This window comes from Dunckerocampus dactyliophorus, chromosome 18, assembly GCF_027744805.1.
Source record: "Dunckerocampus dactyliophorus isolate RoL2022-P2 chromosome 18, RoL_Ddac_1.1, whole genome shotgun sequence".
In the NCBI taxonomy this organism is placed as follows: domain Eukaryota; kingdom Metazoa; phylum Chordata; class Actinopteri; order Syngnathiformes; family Syngnathidae; genus Dunckerocampus; species Dunckerocampus dactyliophorus.
The window spans coordinates 617,210-636,734 of record NC_072836.1 but is presented as its reverse complement, the minus strand read 5'-3'; the positions used below and the strand labels follow the sequence as shown (position 1 = coordinate 636,734).

Genomic DNA, 19,525 nt, shown 5'->3' with positions numbered 1-19,525 from the left:
ATCCTAATCCAATCCAATCCCATCTTTTAGAAATGTGCGTGGTGTGTTTCTGCGGCAAGATGAAGACAACGTAGACGCTATGATATCATTCCATATAGTGTGCATGACCAGGCAGGGCCAGCGTGCTGCCAAGTATTGTATTTCCATTTAATCTGACAACAACATAAGAAACTGAAATTTCATGCAGTCATCTGACAGAACAAATACAGATGAAGTGTCTTTTTCATTTCAAAAAATATTTGACTTAATGTAATATAAATATATAAAAAAATAAATAATAAAATTAACAATTAAAAGTAAAATATACTAAAAATAATGAAATAAAATAAAACACATTTCTTTTCTATAAGTCCAGAAAATGCCCCCAAACCTTATTGATTTTGTTTTGCTTAGTATATTTCAACAAGTTAAAAAAACAAATAAAACAATACATTGAAAAATAGATACAAAAATAACAAAAGAAAATGATTTTAAAAAACATGTCTTTTTGATGTGCATTATTCTAGGCCTTCGTGATAAGGCAGGCCTCGACTTTGACACCTGTGATCTAATAGAACACAACCACCAAAAACTGGAAACAAATATTTTTAAAAAGTCCACACAAAGCCACCAAACCTTATTTTAAAATCTTAGATTTTTAATTTTTTGCTTAATATAATAATTATATTTCAAAAAGTAGAAAATGATAATAATAACACAATTACACACATATATGTATATATATAATATTTTTAAATCTAACACTAAAAACCTTTTATTTTTTTAAAAAATGTTTTTTGATGTGCATTATTTCTAGGCTTTCGCAGGCCACATGAAGCAATATGGAGGGCCAAGTCTGGCCCTCGGGCTTTGAGTTTGACACCCAGAGATCACCTGAGTACAGGTAATGTGTGTCCAGTGAGGGTAGTATGAAAACACCAAAATACTACTAAATACTGACCTCAAGAGGGTGAATACTTATGCAGTCATATCATTTTATGGATGTGTTAGGTGACCACAATGTCAGTTTTTAAAACTGAACTATCCAAGGGGGTGAATACTAATGTGTATCAGCCACATCCATCTTACTGAACTCAATGACCCATCCAATTTTTAAAAATCCATTCTTGTAATCCTTTAAGGCGGAAATTAAACATTGATCATTCTGTTTGTATGAGTGAGTCTTTCATGTTTTCACCTTCTCATCGCAGCAGCAGCAGCAGCAGCAGCGGATGAGGATCAGGGTGACCATCACAACAATCACACCTGCACGGATAATATCATGATACATTTGCAATGTTTGCCCACTTCTTCTACTTCTCTCCTTTTTAAATGATGAATTCAATTGCAACCACTCGAGTTAGTCCCTCCCCTTCTGCTTCGTAGCCAAGATGGCGACTAGGCGGCAAGGATTCATCACTGTCACTGCGCAATACGTACTCGGAACGCAATCGGTCCCGCGCATGGCCGATGACTACGTCACTTCCTCCGTTAGCTCATTTTTACGACAGCGCTTCTGCGACGTCACGTGCTGTGGTAGTTATTACTTTTTTAATGGATGAACATAAATGGTCAACAACCATACTTCATATATGGAATATGTTGGCAGGTTATTTTATAAGTGACTCTTGGTAAAATACTTGGTTAGCATGGGGATGTTTCTATCGTCTTATGACATCCACTAAGACTGAGCTACGTAAAAACTTAGGCAATGCACGTAGCGCAGACGTAAACATCATATCCACTTACGTGTCACATACACAAATGAATAGAATCAAACACAAATGCAGTTATATTTCAATGTAAACAACCATAAGTAGAGTGCAATGATGGATTCATCGAGAGGATTCAGCTTTTTCCATTTTTTTTCTAAATGGGGAAATAGTGGCCATCCAAACATATCTTCCTAGCAAATGCTTTTGTGTGTATTTTTTCAGTGGCAAAAAAAAAAAACAACCTAAAATAATTTATGGAATAAAGAAAAGAGGGCTTATAAATTGTCCACTTGCACTATGAGTATTGATAAAAGAAAAAAAAGATTGATTAAATTGTTATTTCTCAAATTTCTATTTATCTTAATAACATTTTTGGGAGTGGAGGGGGGACGCTTGCTGCCATAACAAATAGATGGGCAGATGGCGTAGATTACACATGCCTAACATGTGACCGCCAAAAAATAGGCGGACCGGATGTAGACACATTCTGCACATGCGTAGAACCCACTGAACTCTATAACTGGAATGGCCCCGATCGCTTGCTGCGCATTGGAGGCCTGAAGCCACCGGAAGTATAGAAGTCGCCATGTTGTTTCACCCAAAACAAGAAAGCCTAACAACTAAGAGGAGTTGGAGATGCCGTCTTGTGCTGCTATTAATTGCACAAATCGTGATACTCGTGAACATCGCGAGAAGGGACTTACATTTCACAGGTAGGTAAATGCTTATAAATAATAAAAATAGTTTTAAAAAATATACTTTAAATCTGTAAGCATCTTTTCATCTAAGTAGTTGTAAATGAGCCCTTACTCTCCTTTAGATTTCCACACTGCAATGTTCAACTTCTAAAGCAATGGGTAGTAAATATGCGGAGAGACAGGTGGATTCCTGCAGCCAGATCGCAACTCTGTTCAAGTCATTTCACCGAGGAGAACTTGGACAGGACCGGCCAGACTGTTAGATTACGACAAAATGCAGTTCCAACAATATTTGACTTTCCTGATCATCTTCTAAAGGTATGCTAGCATTTACCTTTGATACTACGTAGATCCTTATAACAAATACCTTGTGAACACTGAAATTGACTTGTTATGCATTGTAATTTCACACCATAGAGGTAGGAAAAAACTTCAACTGGAGGGAAATTTTGAGATTTGGGTCTAGTAAATTTACTCTGTTTCAATGGAATTTTTGTTAATTCGTGTTAATTTTTAGTGAATGAAGATACATGTATGTGTATGCGTGTGTGCTTTTTTGGGTGAAGCAAGATGGCCGACCAATGGCTTCATGCGGTCAGCAGGGACGCCTCTTCCAGAAGTATAGAGTTCAGTGGGTAGAACCCAGTTGAACCCGTTGCGTTCCGGGTACGTATTGCACAGTGACACTAACTGTGGCGCCACCATTTTGAGCGTCTTTTTTCTGCGACGTCCCTGTACTGACAGCCTGTGTTGGGAGAAACGACGTTGATAATAACTGCCTTGCTAACGACGTTATGGTTTTCCAACTAACAGATTATCACAGTGGCAGCGTTTTCCAAAAAGTAACGCAATAATGACTTTCTATGATAACTAATTACATTTATGCAGGAGTCATCTTGTTACTAATTAAAATACTTTGTTGAGAAAGTACCGAGTAACTAGAACTTTGACCAACATTGGCAATTGGTACACAGAAACAGGACTTTTGGTGGAAAAGTGGGTAAATACTTATTTCCCTCAATACAATACAAATAATTGAGTCATGTGTTAATAATCATATTAACATTTATGGTATGTTATCCTGACACTCACCAAGGAAGATGAAGAAGACAACACAGAAGCCGATGTCCCAGTAAGACTGGAAGAACTGCTTGGACTGCAGTCTGGAAATCACATCATTGAAATGACCCTCAAAGTCCTCCCTGATGTTTCTTGGCGCCATGACTTTGCTTTGCAATTAATGGACTCGAATGAAGCTGGGAAACAGCTGGGAAGTGAAAATAGACATCCAGTACGGGTATATAAAACCATACTACATAATATATATGATATATGTGTGTCGATCTAGTGTAATATATATTGTGCAATATGTTTATTATTATGAATATATATAGACAATATATATTTTGTGTGCACTGATTAAGATTTTTTTTATTACAATAAAAACTAAGGAAAGATGTACTCTTACTCATACAAACGTAAACAACCTCCTTACACCGTGTACTGTATTTTACGGTTTACGGTTTAACAGTGCAGCTCATTTTGGTGACCAGAATCATTTTACTCCATAGTGTAATAAGAATTAACATGACAAAACTTCAAGTTAAAGTGGTTATATATACACAAATGATGTCGTCGAACAGTACGCTGCTTACCAGAAATGTGTGTGTCCCTTATTTATTTTAGCTTCTTTCCGGATCTAGCGCTCTACCTGTGTCACCTGTTGTTGTCTTTGAACTCCACCTTAGAGATGTCACGTCATGAACGAGTCGTTCAAAACTCGAGAGTAATAACTTTGCACTCTTTCATTCTGTGCATAGTTAGTATTAGAGTACTAGGGCCACATTGAGAAAAAACATCTGACATTTCGAGAAAAAAAGTCGTACCTTTACGAGAATAAATGTCGTAACTATATGTTACAGGCAGTGCCCGAGACAGCTATGAAAGGGGGAATTTATGCGGCGCGTGTGGGGTAAGGAAGACGGAAGTGAGATGACGCCAACCAAATGCTAATCTGTTTGCCTTTAACTGCTGTGTTTTTCTGTCCCGTTGTAAATAAAAGCTTGCCTGAAGCAAGAGGAAAGTTTCCTACATTCCTGAAGAATTATGCTATATTTTCCCTCTGACACGTACGACACCATGGCACCTAATAGTAACACATTATTATCCTAAATTTACGACTTTTTTTCTCGTACATTTACGACTTTTATTCTCGAAATCGCAGAGATTTTTTCAACGTGGTCTATGTAGCGTGTATTATTTTATGTTGATGATATGTAGTTTGCTCATATGGAATTTGGTGAATATATGTGATTGAAGGTGCCCTTTTCTGTTTGTATATCAACAAAAAACGCTTACGTATAAATCGGAAATACATCTTTCCCACTTCCGGGTTAGGTGTTCCGTGGCAGCTGAAGTTGTTTTGCTAGGGCGATGACTGTAGACCCAGCGTCGTCTCTCCGTGTAGCGGAGATAAAGGACCCGGTGGTTCTGTTTGAACGCTACAGCACGGAAGAAATCCGAAGCATAGAATGTAAAATCCGAGGGCAGATCGAGCAGAAGAAAGAGGAACTCAGGCAGATGGTGGGGGAGCGCTACCGGGACCTGATCGACGCTGCAGACACCATCGGGGAGATGAGGCACAGCTCAGAGAGTGTAGTCCAGTCCATCCAAGACATGCACCAGTACTGCCATCTCCTCAAACAAGGAAAAAGCTGTGCGAGCAGTCGCAATCCAGAGGTCAGCCTACTTACCGTCACATCAATGAATCGTTATGCTTCTCAGCACCAGCTGACAGAGCTGGAAAGTTCTGTTGGCAGAGTATCAGAACTTTTGATGGAATGTATTTTTAACTGTGTTTTCAGCAGGAGAGATTTTTATGCAAAAATTCCATGTCCATACCTTTATTAGGGACTGTTATGAGTGAATTATGACATCCATCCATCCATTTTCTTATGCATATGCGGTCGCGGGGCAGCAGTCTCAGTAGGGAAGTCCAGACTTCCCAGTCTCCAGCCACCTCTTACAGTTCCACCGGGAGGACACCAAGGCGTTCCCAGGCCAGCTGTGAGACATAATCCCTCCAGCGTGTCCTAGGTCTGCCCTGGGGCCTTCTCCCAGCTGGGCATGCCCGGAGCACCTCACCAGGGAGGCATCCGGACGAGATGCCCGAACCACCTCACCTGGCTTCTCTCCATGTGAAGGAGCAGCGGCTCTACTCTGAGCTCCTCACCCTATCTCTTAGGGTGAGTCCAGTGTCCCTACGGAGGAAACTCATTTCGGCCAATTGTGTCCGCCATCTGTTTCTTTTCGTCACGACCCAAAGCTGCTGATCATAGGTGGAGGTGGGAATTAGGACGTCTTACCGATAAATCTGATAACATTAAAAATAGCTCAGATAACTGATCAACGCTCCATTGAGGCGAGATTTGTGCAGGTAAGCAAATCAAGCGCTCCTTTTTTCTCCTGCCCGTGACGTTAACGGCCTGTCGTAACTTCCCCTGAGCTCACTTGTAAACAATATTGACTGTTTCTGAGAAAGACGTTTTGCATGCTAGTTGTACCAAGTGCTTTGCGAGGGGGGGGGGGAACCCATTGAGCACACAAAACACCTTATCAGCCACCTGAAACGCCACATCGCTACGACGCTTGGGGCTTGTTGTGCCAGAAACCTCTGTGCCGCCACGCCAGCTGCTCTGAGCGTGTGCCCAAATACAGTGCACCTTGCTGGGACACGGCAGGTGGCTCCTCCCCCTCTACACTCTGCTTCTCCTGGTAGTAGTAATGTCATGATATTTCATTAGGACAAATCTACAGGTACACTTGGTCAAATCCTAAAATGTGCCAATCCTTCTTACCTCCAGGTGTGCACAAACTAAATGTTAAAAAAGTTGATATCAAAAAGTCATCGGTATCGTATCAATCTTGATAAGCAGAAAGTTATCTGTATCGGTTTGGAAAAAAAAGATATCGTGCATCTCTACTTAATATCCAATATAATCTCCCCACATCTGTAAAAGTATGACTTTCTATTTTTTATAGAGGCAGAAACAGGAGAAGTTCTACACCATCGCCTCTCAGATCAAGCTCCTCTTGGAGATTCCGGAACGCATGTGGAGTGCCATGGAGGCCTCCCAGTATCTGCAGGCCACTCAGCTCTACCTGTTGTGTTGTCATCTTCACAGTCTCCTTCACCTGGACGCTGCCACGGGGGGTCACTACAGTCCCGTTGTGGCCCGATTCCCCATCATTGTCCGGCAGGTGGCCACAACTGCTCACTTCAGGTACGAGTTCCCTTCTCTCAATCCCAGCTTCTTTTGCATGTACTACGTGTTGCGCCATACCACATATGCAGGATTCATTGCCTCTCAAAATCATTTGTTCACATGTCCATGTGGGAACAAGACAACAGAAACTGATTGGAGAAAGGCTTCAACTAGGGATGTCAGATAATATCAGCCGATAATAGCGGTTGGCTCATGTTGGTATTTGCTTTTCAGCTGATATTGAAATCAGCATGCGAGTTAGACCTAGTCAAACTGCACCCGTGCTCTACAGAGCAACAAAGCTTGCTAGCTTAGCATGTTCATGTTTGTAAACATGCTATGTGAGGGGGGACTTCTAATCTAATATCACACCTCAGGAAGAATCACTTGGACAGAAAGTAATTGAAATCAGTCAGTGTGGAAAAGGTTTTAAAGCCATTTCTAAAGCTTTGGGACTCCCGCCAACCACAGTGAGAGCCATTATCCACAAACAGCGAAAACATGGAACAGTGGTGAACCTTCCCAGGATTGGGCGGCCGGCCAAAATGACCCCAAGAGCGCAGCTACGACTCATCCGAGAGGTCACAAAGGACCCCACAACAAGATCCAAAGAACCGCAGGCCTCACTTGCCTCAGTTAAGGTCAGTGTTCATGACTCCACCATAAGAAAGACACTGGGTAAAAACGGCCTGCATGGCAGAGTTCCAACACCAAAACCACTGCTGAACAAAAACAACATTAAGGCTCATCTCAATTTTGCCAGAAAACCTCTTGATGATCCCCAAGACCTTTGGGAAAATACTCCCAATACTGACAAAAACTGAACTTTTTGGAAGGTGTGTGTCCCATTACATCTGGCGGAAAAGTAACGCCGCATTTCAGAAAAAAAACATCATAGCAACAGTAAAATATGGTGGTGGTTGTGTGATGGTCTGGGGTTGTTTTGCTGCTTCAGGACCTGGGAGAAGACTTGCTGTAATAAATGGAAGCATGAATTCTGCTGAAGGAGAATGTCTGGCCATCTGTTTGTGACCTTAAGCTGAAACCAACCTGGGTTCTGCAGCAGGCCCAATCAGTTATTAGGTTTAGGGGGCTTTTTCACACAGGGCCATGTAGCTTTGGATTTTTTCATGTAAAAGTTTAAAAGTTTCATTTAAAAAGTGCATGTAACCAGTTTATAGTTTCACCGATTGTGTGAGTCTAGAGTTTCATACTTTGTGCTTCTTACATGGATGTTTGTACCACTTAGAAATGTGCAGCTTTCCAAATTGTATCGTTGCTGTTGATAGTCGGAGGACACGTTCCAGTTTTTTTTTTTTTTTTCTGACAATTTTGTGAAGACAAAATAATTACAGCACTTTTTCTGTAACTTTTACTGCATAAAATGTTGTCTTATTTTGCACAAACAGTGTTGATTTGTGAAATGCATGCAGTGGCATCACAGCAAAAGAAGCATCATAACGCCACGTGTGACCTGACATCAGTTTGAGGGAAGAGCTGCTGCCAATGTCGGTATCGCTTGGTATCGGTATCGGTAATGAAGTGCTGGACAATATCTGTAAATCGGATATCAGTCCTAATACTTTTGTCCGTCAGGGTAACCAAGTGTCTTACTGAAGTTAAGAATGCTGAAACATTCCATCAAATCTGCTTTATAGAGTTTTTTGATGGAAGGTTTCTTGCAGGTCCACCATTCTCCTAGACAGCAAGTCTCTGCTGCGGGGTCGGGCGGTGTCGGACCAGGCCATCGCGGAGGCTCTGCTGTCGACCATGCTGCTGGAGGACAGCTCTCCACGCCAGGCTCTTGCTGATTTCTTGTTGGCACGAAAGGCCTCCATCCATCAGTTGCTCAACCAGCCCCAACACGGTATGATATCGCTGGTGTCCTGGGAAGTGTCCTGTATGTTTGTCATACTTTTGTAAATATTTCTATTTCTTTCAACATTTCCTCTTCCAGGGGCGGGTGTGAAGGCCCAAGTGTGCAGCCTGGTGGAGCTGCTGGTGACCACGCTGTTTCAGGCCTACGCTGTTTTCTACATGCCCTCAGAGGGAAGCCCCAGGCCCGGGGAGGCCACCCTTAGCTGCGGCCTGCTCTTTTCCATTCTGGAAAATGTCACCTCCTCTACACCTGCAGGTAAATATTGCTGATGTCCTTGAAGTCTAAGATGTTTTACTCAGAACTTATGAAGCTGAAGATTCAAGTTTACAAGTTTCTTCGATGATCCGACTCTGTGAAGGCTGATGAATGAACACAGGAACTAGAGATACACAAGATCTTTTTGGGTTTTTTTTCAAATCCATACCAATACTGTTAACTTTGTGCTCCTCAAGACTGATACAATACCGATAACCCACAACTTGTTCTATATCTACTTTTTTATTTTGTGTAAGTGTAGTTTGTGCACATGTGGAGGTAAGAAGGACTGGAACAAATTAGGATTTGTTTCTTTGTCCTAATGAAATATGATGACATTACTACTACCACATCACTACTATCAGGAGAACCAGAGTGTAGAGGAGGAGGGAGCCACTCTGCTGTGGCCCAGCAAGGTGCACTGTACGCGGGCACCTTCCCCTACTGGGAACCCAAAAGGTGTTCATCCTCTTCTACTAGTCTCCTTTATCTATTCCTTCTCTCTACTGCAGCAGGAGGCAAGAGGGTGCTTCAGGAAGACACGAGTACGGGCAGCTGGCTCAAGTACCTGCCCCCCTCCATCACAGAGTTCCAGCCCACGCTTCGTACCCTGGCACAGCCCATCCACAGGGAGCAGCTGCGTGACACCCTACAGCAGTGGATCAATACGTAAGGCTCTGCCACAAAGGGATGCTGAGTCAGGGAATGATGAAACATGGCCGTGTGTGTGTGTGTGTGTGTGTGTGTGTGTGTGTGTGTGTGTGTGTGTGTGTGTGTGTGTGTGTGTGTTTGTGTTTGTGTTTGTGTTTGTGTGTGCACGTGCGCGTGCGTGAGACAATCAAGATCTTAAAGTAAAAGTGCACTTTTTTTGGATTTTTGCCCACTATCCACAATCCTTATGTGACACAAAGGCAGGCAGCTAAGAATGCACGTAATGGGACACACCTATGAAAACACCTCCAACAAGGTGTAGTGGTTTTATATCCATGCTGTGAGCATGTCGTAACAGCTACATTTATGATAGCATGGAATACTTCCTTCCTGGGTGCATTGATGTCACATAGCAACATAGAAAGGAACGCTCCACTACCTTCAAAAACACAAACACAGCAGCAGTGCCGGCAGCTCCAATATGTAGCGCTACCTTTGGCTAGCGGCCTGAGGCGTTGGGAGCGAGTGTGTGGTGAAGCTAGCCGGCTAGTAGCTAGTAGTGTGGTGTGGTGAGGTGTCACTACGCCAGTAAGGTAGTTCTTGGGCGTAACAATGTTAATAACAATAATAATAACAACGTGGTTCATATGCAGCTCACATTAGTGAAATGGAGCCTTGTTGGTGCTTTTTGGAGGTTTTTTCAGAAGGCTTTCTAGGTGGAATAGGTGCGTCCCATTACATGCATTCTTAGCCACATCTTTTGACCTGTTTTTATATCTTTAGAACTCAAAGAAAAGAGAAAGACGTGTGTTCAAGTCTCACATAAGGATAGTGGATGATGGGCAAAATTCCCCAAAAAGTGCACTGAGAAAGAGAATTCCGTTTCTCATTTTTTTCCACGAGCCTGCTAACATTGCTTGCTTTCAGATGTAAGGAGGACATCTGCCAGGGGGTTAGTAGCCTTCTGGTCTACGTGAAGAGCCTGAAGGGCCTGGCAGCCATTCGGGACGCGGTGTGGGACCTCCTGTCCACAGACTCCATCAATCAGCACTGGAACACGGTATGTCAGCGGCTGCTGGAGTGCCGCCTGGCCGTCTGGGATGACTTCCTGCAACAGCTCTTTCTTCAGCGCTTGCAGGTTCGCTGATAATAACCAGTAGGCATCAGACCACAATGACAATCTTTAAGTATTTTGGAATATTCCTGTTCCTCTAGGCTATAACCAAAGAGGAGACTGAGGCCATCTCCATGAGCTCTGTACAGCTCCTCACCTCAGCTGTGAGGGATCTAGAGCAGCACACCACCCACTCCTCTGTGGGTAGCGACACCACCTGTAACCCGGTGGCCCAGTACGAAGTAGACGTGGCCTCTTATTTGTGGTCGGAGTCTGCGGGGGACCTGCTGAGTGATGCAGGTTGGGTCACTGTGAACCAGCGGGGGCAGCAGCAGCAGAGAAGTGGTCTGGCTATGAAGACCCAGGCCCTCACACCCTGTTTGCAAAACTTTTGCTCCTCTATGGACGGCAAGCTGAAAGAAAGACTGGATGACCTCCAGCACTACCTTCCCTCCCAAGAAACAGGTTCTAAATATACATTTCTACTTTTTATCTTATCTGTAGTAGGCTGCACTTGTTTTATCACAACTCTTTCATGTTTGTAAGTAATATCGTGTCTATAAATGATCCACGTTCCACCTAATAATCCTTTAGTTTCCGTGGAGAATGTCCAACGTCTAAAATGCCCCAGCTAATCTTTAGGAGAACATGTCTGCCCACGACTGGCACAGCAGCTACAGGAGCTCATAAAGCTCATATTTCAGTAGATTTTCTCAAGGGACAATACATTTTCAAGCATAAAAATGGCTAAAATTACATAAAATGCAAATATAAGCCATGTGGAAAGCTCATTCAAAGTCGTTGTGATGACATGTAGTATTCCACACTGGTCACTAGGTGTCAGTAATGTTACATTAGAAGGTTGTAAACAAGTGTTCTATGTCTAATATGTCTTATCTTCTCTTATGTCTACTACAGTATATTGCGTAATAGGAGTATAAACGTGACTATAGGGGTGTTATTTCATGTCTAGAGGGCTCTAAGAATATTAAAAAGCATATTTAGAAGGTGGTAAACAGACTTTCTGTGCTCTAACTAAGAAAGTAGTCCATTTAGAAATAAGGAATCCTACATCATGGAAATGGACTTAAATTAGTGGTTTGATATTTTCCACAGTCCTGAACACTGACCAGTGATCCCTGTTTGATTCCGTCCCAGCTGGAGTCCCATCCTCTGGACCCACCGAGGGCTCGTCGCCGTCGTCCTTCAACCGCTTCACAGACTCGCTGGCAGTGGAGGAGGCGTTACGTGAAGGCTGCAGCGCCTGCGTTCACCGCATCCTCTCTGCCGTCCGCTCGGAACTAGCGGCGGCGACGCCTGATCCCAGCCTGGCCCGCCTGAGTTCAGTGCTGTTCATGGCAAGGCTGTGCCAGTCCATGGCCGAGCTGTGTCCCGGCATGAAGCACTGCATTCTTGGACACCAGCCAGGGTGCCAGGCCGCGGCCAAAGTGACGAGCAGGCAGAGCAAGAAGCTGGGTAAAGCTCGGGTGGCTGCAGAGGTCAGCACCGCTCAGGCAAAGTGGGCAGACCTGAAGGAGGAGCTTCTCAAATGCAGCATGGAGGCCTACCGCATCTGGAGCGCCGCTCTCTCTAAAGTCAGCCCGTGTCAAAGAGGGAATGGAATCTTGTTAAATATTAGGTGTTGAATTTGTGCTGTCCTGTTTCAGACGTTGCTGGATACGTTTGGCACAGCCCTTCACGCAGCACAGTCCGCCGGTGCCATCTTGACGACCGCAACAAACTGGGAGGATCTTGAGATCCAAGAAGAGGCGGAGTCGGGCAGCAGCGTTACATCCAGAATCCGTGTTCCTGTCCAGGTTATTGTTTTTAGAATATTTTCATAAAATATTCATTTCAGAGTTACGACAGGCTGTTCACGTCACAGGCAGGAGAAAAAAGGAGCGCTTGATTTGCAATATGGGTAATGTCGCCTCATTGAAGTGTTTTTTTAAATCGGCTTTGTCAGTATGATGTCGTAATTGCCTCATATCTGCCCGGTAATTGTGGCGCACCCCTAATATAACCCCTAATATGTTTGTAAAAAAAAAAACAAACCCTTTTTTACTTTATTGTTTCAACATGATGCTGCATTTTTTTAACGACTTCATTCTCATTACATTTTTTCTAAGATGAAGTTTATTCTATTAACATGATGACTTTATTGTCTTAATATTTACACTTTTTTTTCTTGTAAAATGATGACTTTTTATTTCTGGTAAGATTATTCTTTTTCTCTTCACGTTACGACCTCATTCTCTTCATATTTCGACTTTGTTCTCAAAAAATTACTTTTCTTTTCTTGCTTAACTGTATTTTTATAACTTGCCGAAGGTCGCAGGTGGCCCCCGGGCCGCCCTTGAGGGGAAGTTATGACGGGCTGTTAACGTCACAGGGAGAAAAAAGGAGCTTGATGTGCTCACCCCCACACAATACGGGGGTCTCTCAGACATCAATAAAGTATGAATCTATCCGTCCATCCTGGTGCACGTCTCATATTTCCAGTCCAATCCAAAGAAAAAGCGCCACGTCTCATTTTCACGCCGCTATCGGCCGATGGGATTGACATTGAAAGAAAGTTGAAGTTGTCACGTGACGTGTCTTTTGCAGCCGTCTTGGTTTGTCCAGTCGCTGCTGTTCCAGCTGTGTGTGGAGGTCAACAGGGTAGGGGGTCACACCCTGCCACGACCCACCCTGCAGCAGCTCTTGCAGGCATGTCTGGATGGCGTGTTGCGAGAGTACCGCAGCCTCACGCAGCAGGAGCCCAGGGTAACAAGCACATGCACAGAAGTCGTGACACGAGTAAGAAATATCGTTGAGTCGTGATGTCTGCTGTGCTCTCAGGAAGGCGTATTTCCCGTCACCCAGAACAGAGCCTTGCAGATGATTTTTGACCTTTCTTATCTTCACACCACCTTGGCCGCCAAAACGGATGAAGGCAAGAGCTCCAGATCCCTGCAGGACCCCAGGTGATGTACCACACCTCACCTTTGGTGCACGCATGACCCGTCACCATCAACACGCCCGCAACGATGCCCGCACGCTTTTGTGTGTGTGGAAGAATTCCACTGTGTCCAAACGCGTCACCGAGACAGGAGACATACAGTATGATACGTGTGGTGTGTTTTTCAGGATGCAGGAGCTCTGTGATTGGCTGGAGAGCCACATTGACCCCTTTGACCTGGATGTGTTCACGCCACCTCTCAACGCCAACCTCAGCCGACTCTGCCAGAGGACGTCGGTACGCTTTATGCTCTTCATATCCTTGGCTGGACATCATTCACTAACCTGGGATACAAATACACGCTCCTTGCAAACCAAACTAACTCAGCACTCGTTCTGCCCAAAGCAAACCATCACGCCTACTTTGCAAAGACATTTCATCCATTTGTTGTCACCTCGCGTAATCATCTAATACAATACAATGTCATATTATAAGAAAACATCATTACAATTATGGTGCACAACGAGGGCGGAGCGCAAACCAAGCTTATTGTGCAAGTAAATCTCATTTCATTTAAATGTATTTTAATTGAATTGAGCTTATTTTGTGAATAAATCAGATTCATTTCATGAAATGTAATTAGATAGATGTGAGGAGTTGAGTAGTAGCGTGATGAGAGTAGAGTAGTGGAGTAGTAGTGTGATGAGAGTAGAGTAGTGGGGTGGAGTGGGGTGGAGTAGAGTAGTGGAGTAGAGTAGTAGCGTGATGGGAGTAGAGTAGAGTAGAGTAGTGGAGTAGAGTAGTAGCGTGATGGGAGTAGAGTAGAGTAGTGGAGTAGAGTAGTGGAGTAGAGTAGTAGCGTGATGAGAGTAGAGTAGAGTAGTGGAGTGGAGTGGAGTAGAGTAGTGGAGTAGAGTAGTAGCGTGATGGGAGTAGAGTAGTGGAGTAGAGTAGAGTAGTGGAGTAGAGTAGTAGCGTGATGAGAGTAGAGTAGAGTAGAGTAGTGGAGTAGAGTAGTAGTGTGATGAGAGTAGAGTAGAGTAGTGGAAGTAGAGTAGTAGCGTGATGAGAGTAGAGTAGAGTAGTGGAAGTAGAGTAGAGTAGTGGAGTAGAGTAGTGGAGTAGAGTAGTAGCGTGATGAGAGTAGAGTAGAGTAGTGGAGTAGAGTAGTAGCGTGATGAGAGTAGAGTAGAGTAGTGGAAGTAGAGTAGAGTAGTGGAGTAGAGTAGTGGAGTAGAGTAGTAGCGTGATGAGAGTAGAGTAGAGTAGTGGAGTAGAGTAGTAGCGTGATGAGAGTAGAGTAGAGTAGTGGAGTAGAGTAGTAGCGTGATGAGAGTAGAGTAGAGTAGTGGAGTAGAGTAGAGTAGTGGAAGTAGAGTAGAGTAGTGGAGTAGAGTGGAGTAGAGGAGTAGAGTAGTGGAAGTAGAGTAGAGTAGTGGAGTAGAGTAGTAGCGTGATGGGAGTAGAGTAGAGTAGTGGAGTAGAGTAGTCGCGTGATGAGAGTAGAGTAGAGTAAAGTAGTAGAGTAGAGTAGTAGCGTGATGAGAGTAGAGTGGAGTAGAGTAGTAGCGTGATGAGAGTAGAGTAGAGTAGTGGAGTAGAGTAGTAGCGTGATGAGAGTAGAGTAGAGTAGTGGAGTAGAGTAGAGTAGTGGAGTAGAGTAGTAGCGTGATGAGAGTAGAGTAGAGTAGTGGAGTAGAGTAGTAGCGTGATGAGAGTAGAGTAGAGTAGTGGAAGTAGAGTAGAGTAGTGGAGTAGAGTAGTGGAGTAGAGTAGTAGCGTGATGAGAGTAGAGTAGAGTAGTGGAGTAGAGTAGTAGCGTGATGAGAGTAGAGTAGAGTAGTGGAGTAGAGTAGTAGCGTGATGAGAGTAGAGTAGAGTAGTGGAGTAGAGTAGTGGAGTAGAGTAGTAGCGTGATGAGAGTAGAGTAGAGTAGTGGAGTAGAGTAGTAGCGTGATGAGAGTAGAGTAGAGTAGTGGAGTAGAGTAGTAGCGTGATGGGAGTAGAGTAGAGTAGTGGAGTAGAGTAGTCGCGTGATGAGAGTAGAGTAGAGTAAAGTAGTAGAGTAGAGTAGTGGCGTGCTGAGTGTAGTACACGGTGTGACACGGTGAGGGTTGAGCAGCGTTGGTGTAGCCTGATGAAGACAAAGTCATGTTTGTCATGTTTCTAATGTGGCTGAGCAACGTTGCTGTCAGGTGCTGTTTGGGTTGGTGACGGGCTCCGAGAAACACTTTTCCTTGCGGAACGGCAGTGTGACGTCGCTGGAGCCTCACAACATCCTTCCGCTCGCCAACAGCCAGATCAGGTGGGAACACTTGACACAGCGCACGCTTACATACTCCATATAATCTACATAGTCTACATCTACACTTGCTCACTTCAACTTTACTGTCAAGTTGAGCATACACACTTTCTGTCTTGTGTCTCCCTTAAAGCATTCCCCCTGCAACCTGTGCTCACTAGGAACATCCTATTGGAGGAGATGCCACCATCCTACTTTACTTTTTTGTAAACAAAAAGAAATCCAAGCTGTTTTTTCTTTGCCGCAGGTTCGGCTTGTTGCCTCTCAGCGTGTCCAGCGTGCATAAATCCAAGATGGCTGCCACAAACGCCAACACTCAGCACCAGCTGGTGAGTCAAGTAAAGTAAATATTTTACTCTCGTTTATTTATCTTTGATCTCCTTTTATTGTGCTCTCTTCAAACTTCTGCTTTTGCAGACATTTTGAATGCAGAGCAGCCAGGCAAGGTCCTCACTGTGGCTTTTTATCTCTGTGTGTGTGTGTGTGTGTGTGTGTGTGTGTGTGCACGTGGGTGTGTGCACGTGTGTGTGTGTGTGTGTGTGTGTGTGTGTGCGTGCGTGTGATTGTAGTGTCATCAAGCTGTGGTTTGGTTTGCAGTGAGACTTGATGAATGAATATTTTGTTATACAACATTTGATTGTGTTTGGGCGGCCAAATACTAAGGAACGATTGATCACTTCCTGTTCAGTAGCATAAAGTTGATTAAAAGGTGAAAAGATAAGGTGATAATATGAGAAACAGAACTATGAATAAAGTTGTCATTTTTGGAAAATGCGTATTCCAACACTAAAGTGGAAGTACTGGGGGGGGGGGGGGAGAAAGACGTTTTGTAAGAAGAGAAAAGATAAAGAAAAATAACAACTGTAATTTTACAACCCTAACCCAATTTTATTAGGAAAAGTAATAACATTTCAAATTCATTCAAATAGTTTTTAAAATAAAGTCAAATAATAAAACAAAAAAAAGATTTTAAAAATTAACAGATTTTTTACCAAAATATATTATTTACTAATATTCTTTCTTCATATTCTAAAGATTTTTTGAGATTTTGAATTTATGGAACTGCATTTTTTGTGTTTCAATTTTGTGAACTGAATTTTTATCAATGTTTTTAAATTATGCTGAAAATGTCATTGAATAAAAATTCATAAATACAAATTCAGTATAAAAATTTTTTTTAAATCAGTTTAAGTAATTTTCATGTTCCAAAACCGCCGCACGTCATGTGACTATGACTTTATACGTGATTGGCTGGATTCATTCCTGCTTAATTTCCCATACGTCTACGTGGGAATTTTGAAACCTTGAATTTATTTAATTTCCATTGAAATGATTTAATTAATTAATTTAGAAATTTGAAACTCCATATTTTAATAAAATAAAAGTCAGGGTCAAGCACGTGCGGTACAGTTCTCCACCTAGCCACCAGGGGCAGTGTGAGCAACCGTGACACTCGTCGACTGTTTAGCTCAGGGGTGTCCAAAGTGCGGCCCGGGGGTCATTTGCGGCATGTGACAAAAATTAACAAGAAAACTAAAAAAAAAAAGTGCAGTCATTTTCCAAAATGAAGAGAACAGAGTTGGAATCCAACAAGAGAAAGTTGTCACTTTACTGAATTTGAAAAGAGTTTGAAAACGTGTATTTTTCTTACCATTTTTTGATTCTATTACATTTTCAGCATAAAATCATGTCCTAAAAATATTGCCTGACAAAATGAAAAAAGACGACAATAAAAAACGAAGCTTGCTAGCATAACATGGACTCCATATGCTGATTAGGATTAGGATTAGCATGAGCTCTTTTCTTCTTTATTTTGGATAATGTGAGGCATGTAGAAGATGAATGGAATTGATTTGAATGTGTTTTGTTTGTCCAGCAGGCTCCGCCTCTCTTCCTGAGCGCAGACGGGCAGGAAAGCTTCAGGCCGGGCAGCCGCTTCCGTCAACTGGCAGATCAGGAGGAAGACTCCGCCTCTTCGTCTTTATTCAAACTCAGCTGGCTCTCCGCCATGGCCAAGTAACATCTTCCTTTACCTGATATTATGATGATTATGATGATGATGATATTACACAATGCTAGCTGTACTACTACAGACACCCCTTTCTTACACATTTGGAACAAATAAACATCAGTGGGTGCTTTTTAGGATTACGATTACGATTAGGATTAGGATTAGGATTTGTGTGTGTGCACTATGAGTTTAGTTGAGTGCAGCTTTTTCCAGCGAGGGCCATTTACTGGAAAATGTGAAATGCTTCTCAATGCAAATATGAAAAAAAGGTTTATTCTTGGAAATTTGTGATTCTTTTTTCTAAATGAATTACAAGTATAAATTACAACTAAAACTTCTCCTCATTATTGTGACTTTATTGGTGTAATATTGTAACGTCACTTTTTCCCAGCCTAATTTTAATTTTAATTTGCCATCATATTACGTTGTTTACAATATTTTTTTCTTGAATATTTCAAGTCTGTGCTACCACAATGATTATTTTTCCTCATAATATTAATTCAGAATATTTATTCTCCTGAAATTGCAACTTTTTTTCTCATTAGAAGATGGCTTTATTCTCATCAAATGTTTGCTTATGTTTTTTTTTCATTTCTGCTGTATTCTCATAATTATTCTCATAAAATTACGTTTTTTTCCAACCATTTCAACTTTTCTCTTGTAAAAATTCTCATTATTGTGACTTTATTCTCATAAGATTGGAACTTTTTCCCCAACCTAATTTTCCAAAAATGAAATGTTTTTGTTTTTCATCATATTAGGTTGTTATTTCAACTCTAGGCTACAAAAATATCATTTTTCCTCATAATATTATGAGTTTATTCTTGTAAAATTGCAACTTTTTTCTCGTTAGAAGATGACTTTATTCTTTATTCTCTCATTTGTTTACAACTTTTTTCTCTTAATAGTTCCACTTTATTCTTGTAAAATTACAGCTGTTTGTTTTTTCATTTCTTCTGTTTGTTGAATTTTCCAACTATTTCAACGTTTCTCTTAAAATGTCTTCACAATTCTGACTCGATTCCCATAATATTGTGGCTTTATTCTTACTTTATTCGTACAACCCTTTCCCCCAAGCTCATTTTCATTCAAATGAAATGATTTTTTTCCATAATATTAACTTTTTTTCTCATGAAAGTATGACTTTATTCTTGTAAAATGTTTGCTGTTTTTTTTAGTTTTCCAAATATTTATACTTTCTTCTTGTAAATATTCACCTATCGATGCTATGGCTTTACTCCCACAATATTGTGATGTTATTCTCCTAATATTGTAACTTTTTCCACTTCATTTACAAAAAAATTATATTTTTGTGTTTTTTTCTCATATTACATTGTTTAAAAAATCTTTAATGTTTCAACTCCATGCTACTAAAAGGACATTATTTGTACTCATAATATAACAACTTTATTCTCGTAAAATTGCAGCTTTATTTCTCATGAGAAGATGACTTTATTCTCATACTTTTTTTTTTTTTGCTGTTTTTTTCATTTCTGGTGTTTTTTTTTTATATTTAATCTTTCTTCATGTGAATTTTTGTCTAATAATATTATTTTATTCTCATAATATTTTGACTGTATTCTCATAATATGACTTTCCCCCCCCAACTTAATTTTACAAATATTACATCATTCTTTTTTTTTTTTATTATTATTATTTTTTTTTCTTTTACTTTATTATTGTAAAATTACAGCTGATTTGTCCATATTTGCCTT

The 19,525-nt window shown here is 41.7% G+C and overlaps 2 protein-coding genes across 6 annotated transcripts in view; one reads left to right on the top strand and one right to left on the bottom strand.

Moving 5' to 3' along the window:
- Positions 1-5,109, bottom strand: part of smim22 (small integral membrane protein 22) — a 7,641-nt gene extending 2,532 nt beyond the window's left edge. The window contains exons 1-3 of one of the 2 annotated variants that reach the window (XM_054758758.1): positions 4,751-5,109; positions 3,485-3,659; positions 1,178-1,245 (exon numbers count right to left, since the gene is read on the bottom strand). In XM_054758758.1, coding sequence (XP_054614733.1) covers positions 1,178-1,245; positions 3,485-3,614 — 198 coding nt within the window. In that variant the 5' untranslated portion in view covers positions 3,615-3,659; positions 4,751-5,109. Of the gene's footprint in view, positions 1-1,177; positions 1,246-3,484; positions 3,660-4,047; positions 4,337-4,750 lie in introns of those variants that run through there. The other variant, XM_054758757.1, reaches the window with a different exon arrangement.
- cog1 (component of oligomeric golgi complex 1) lies at positions 2,205-19,517 on the top strand. 4 transcript variants are annotated; one of them, XM_054758752.1, is made up of 16 exons: positions 2,205-2,407; positions 2,515-2,710; positions 6,434-6,675; positions 8,343-8,524; positions 8,615-8,791; positions 9,304-9,460; positions 10,370-10,580; positions 10,658-11,021; positions 11,715-12,151; positions 12,224-12,373; positions 13,164-13,322; positions 13,398-13,522; positions 13,686-13,794; positions 15,693-15,802; positions 16,047-16,128; positions 17,676-19,517. In XM_054758752.1, the coding sequence occupies exons 1-16, from the start codon at positions 2,331-2,333 to the stop codon at positions 17,817-17,819; spliced, it is 2,922 nt and encodes a 973-aa protein (XP_054614727.1). In that variant the 5' UTR covers positions 2,205-2,330; the 3' UTR covers positions 17,820-19,517. The 4 variants fall into 4 exon arrangements, with proteins under 4 accessions (XP_054614727.1, XP_054614726.1, XP_054614725.1 ...); XM_054758751.1 differs by lacking the exons at positions 2,205-2,407; positions 2,515-2,710 and adding an exon at positions 4,097-5,131 and having other exon boundaries at positions 17,679-19,517; XM_054758750.1 differs by lacking the exons at positions 2,205-2,407; positions 2,515-2,710 and adding an exon at positions 4,323-5,131.
- Positions 19,518-19,525: the final 8 nt, after the last annotated feature.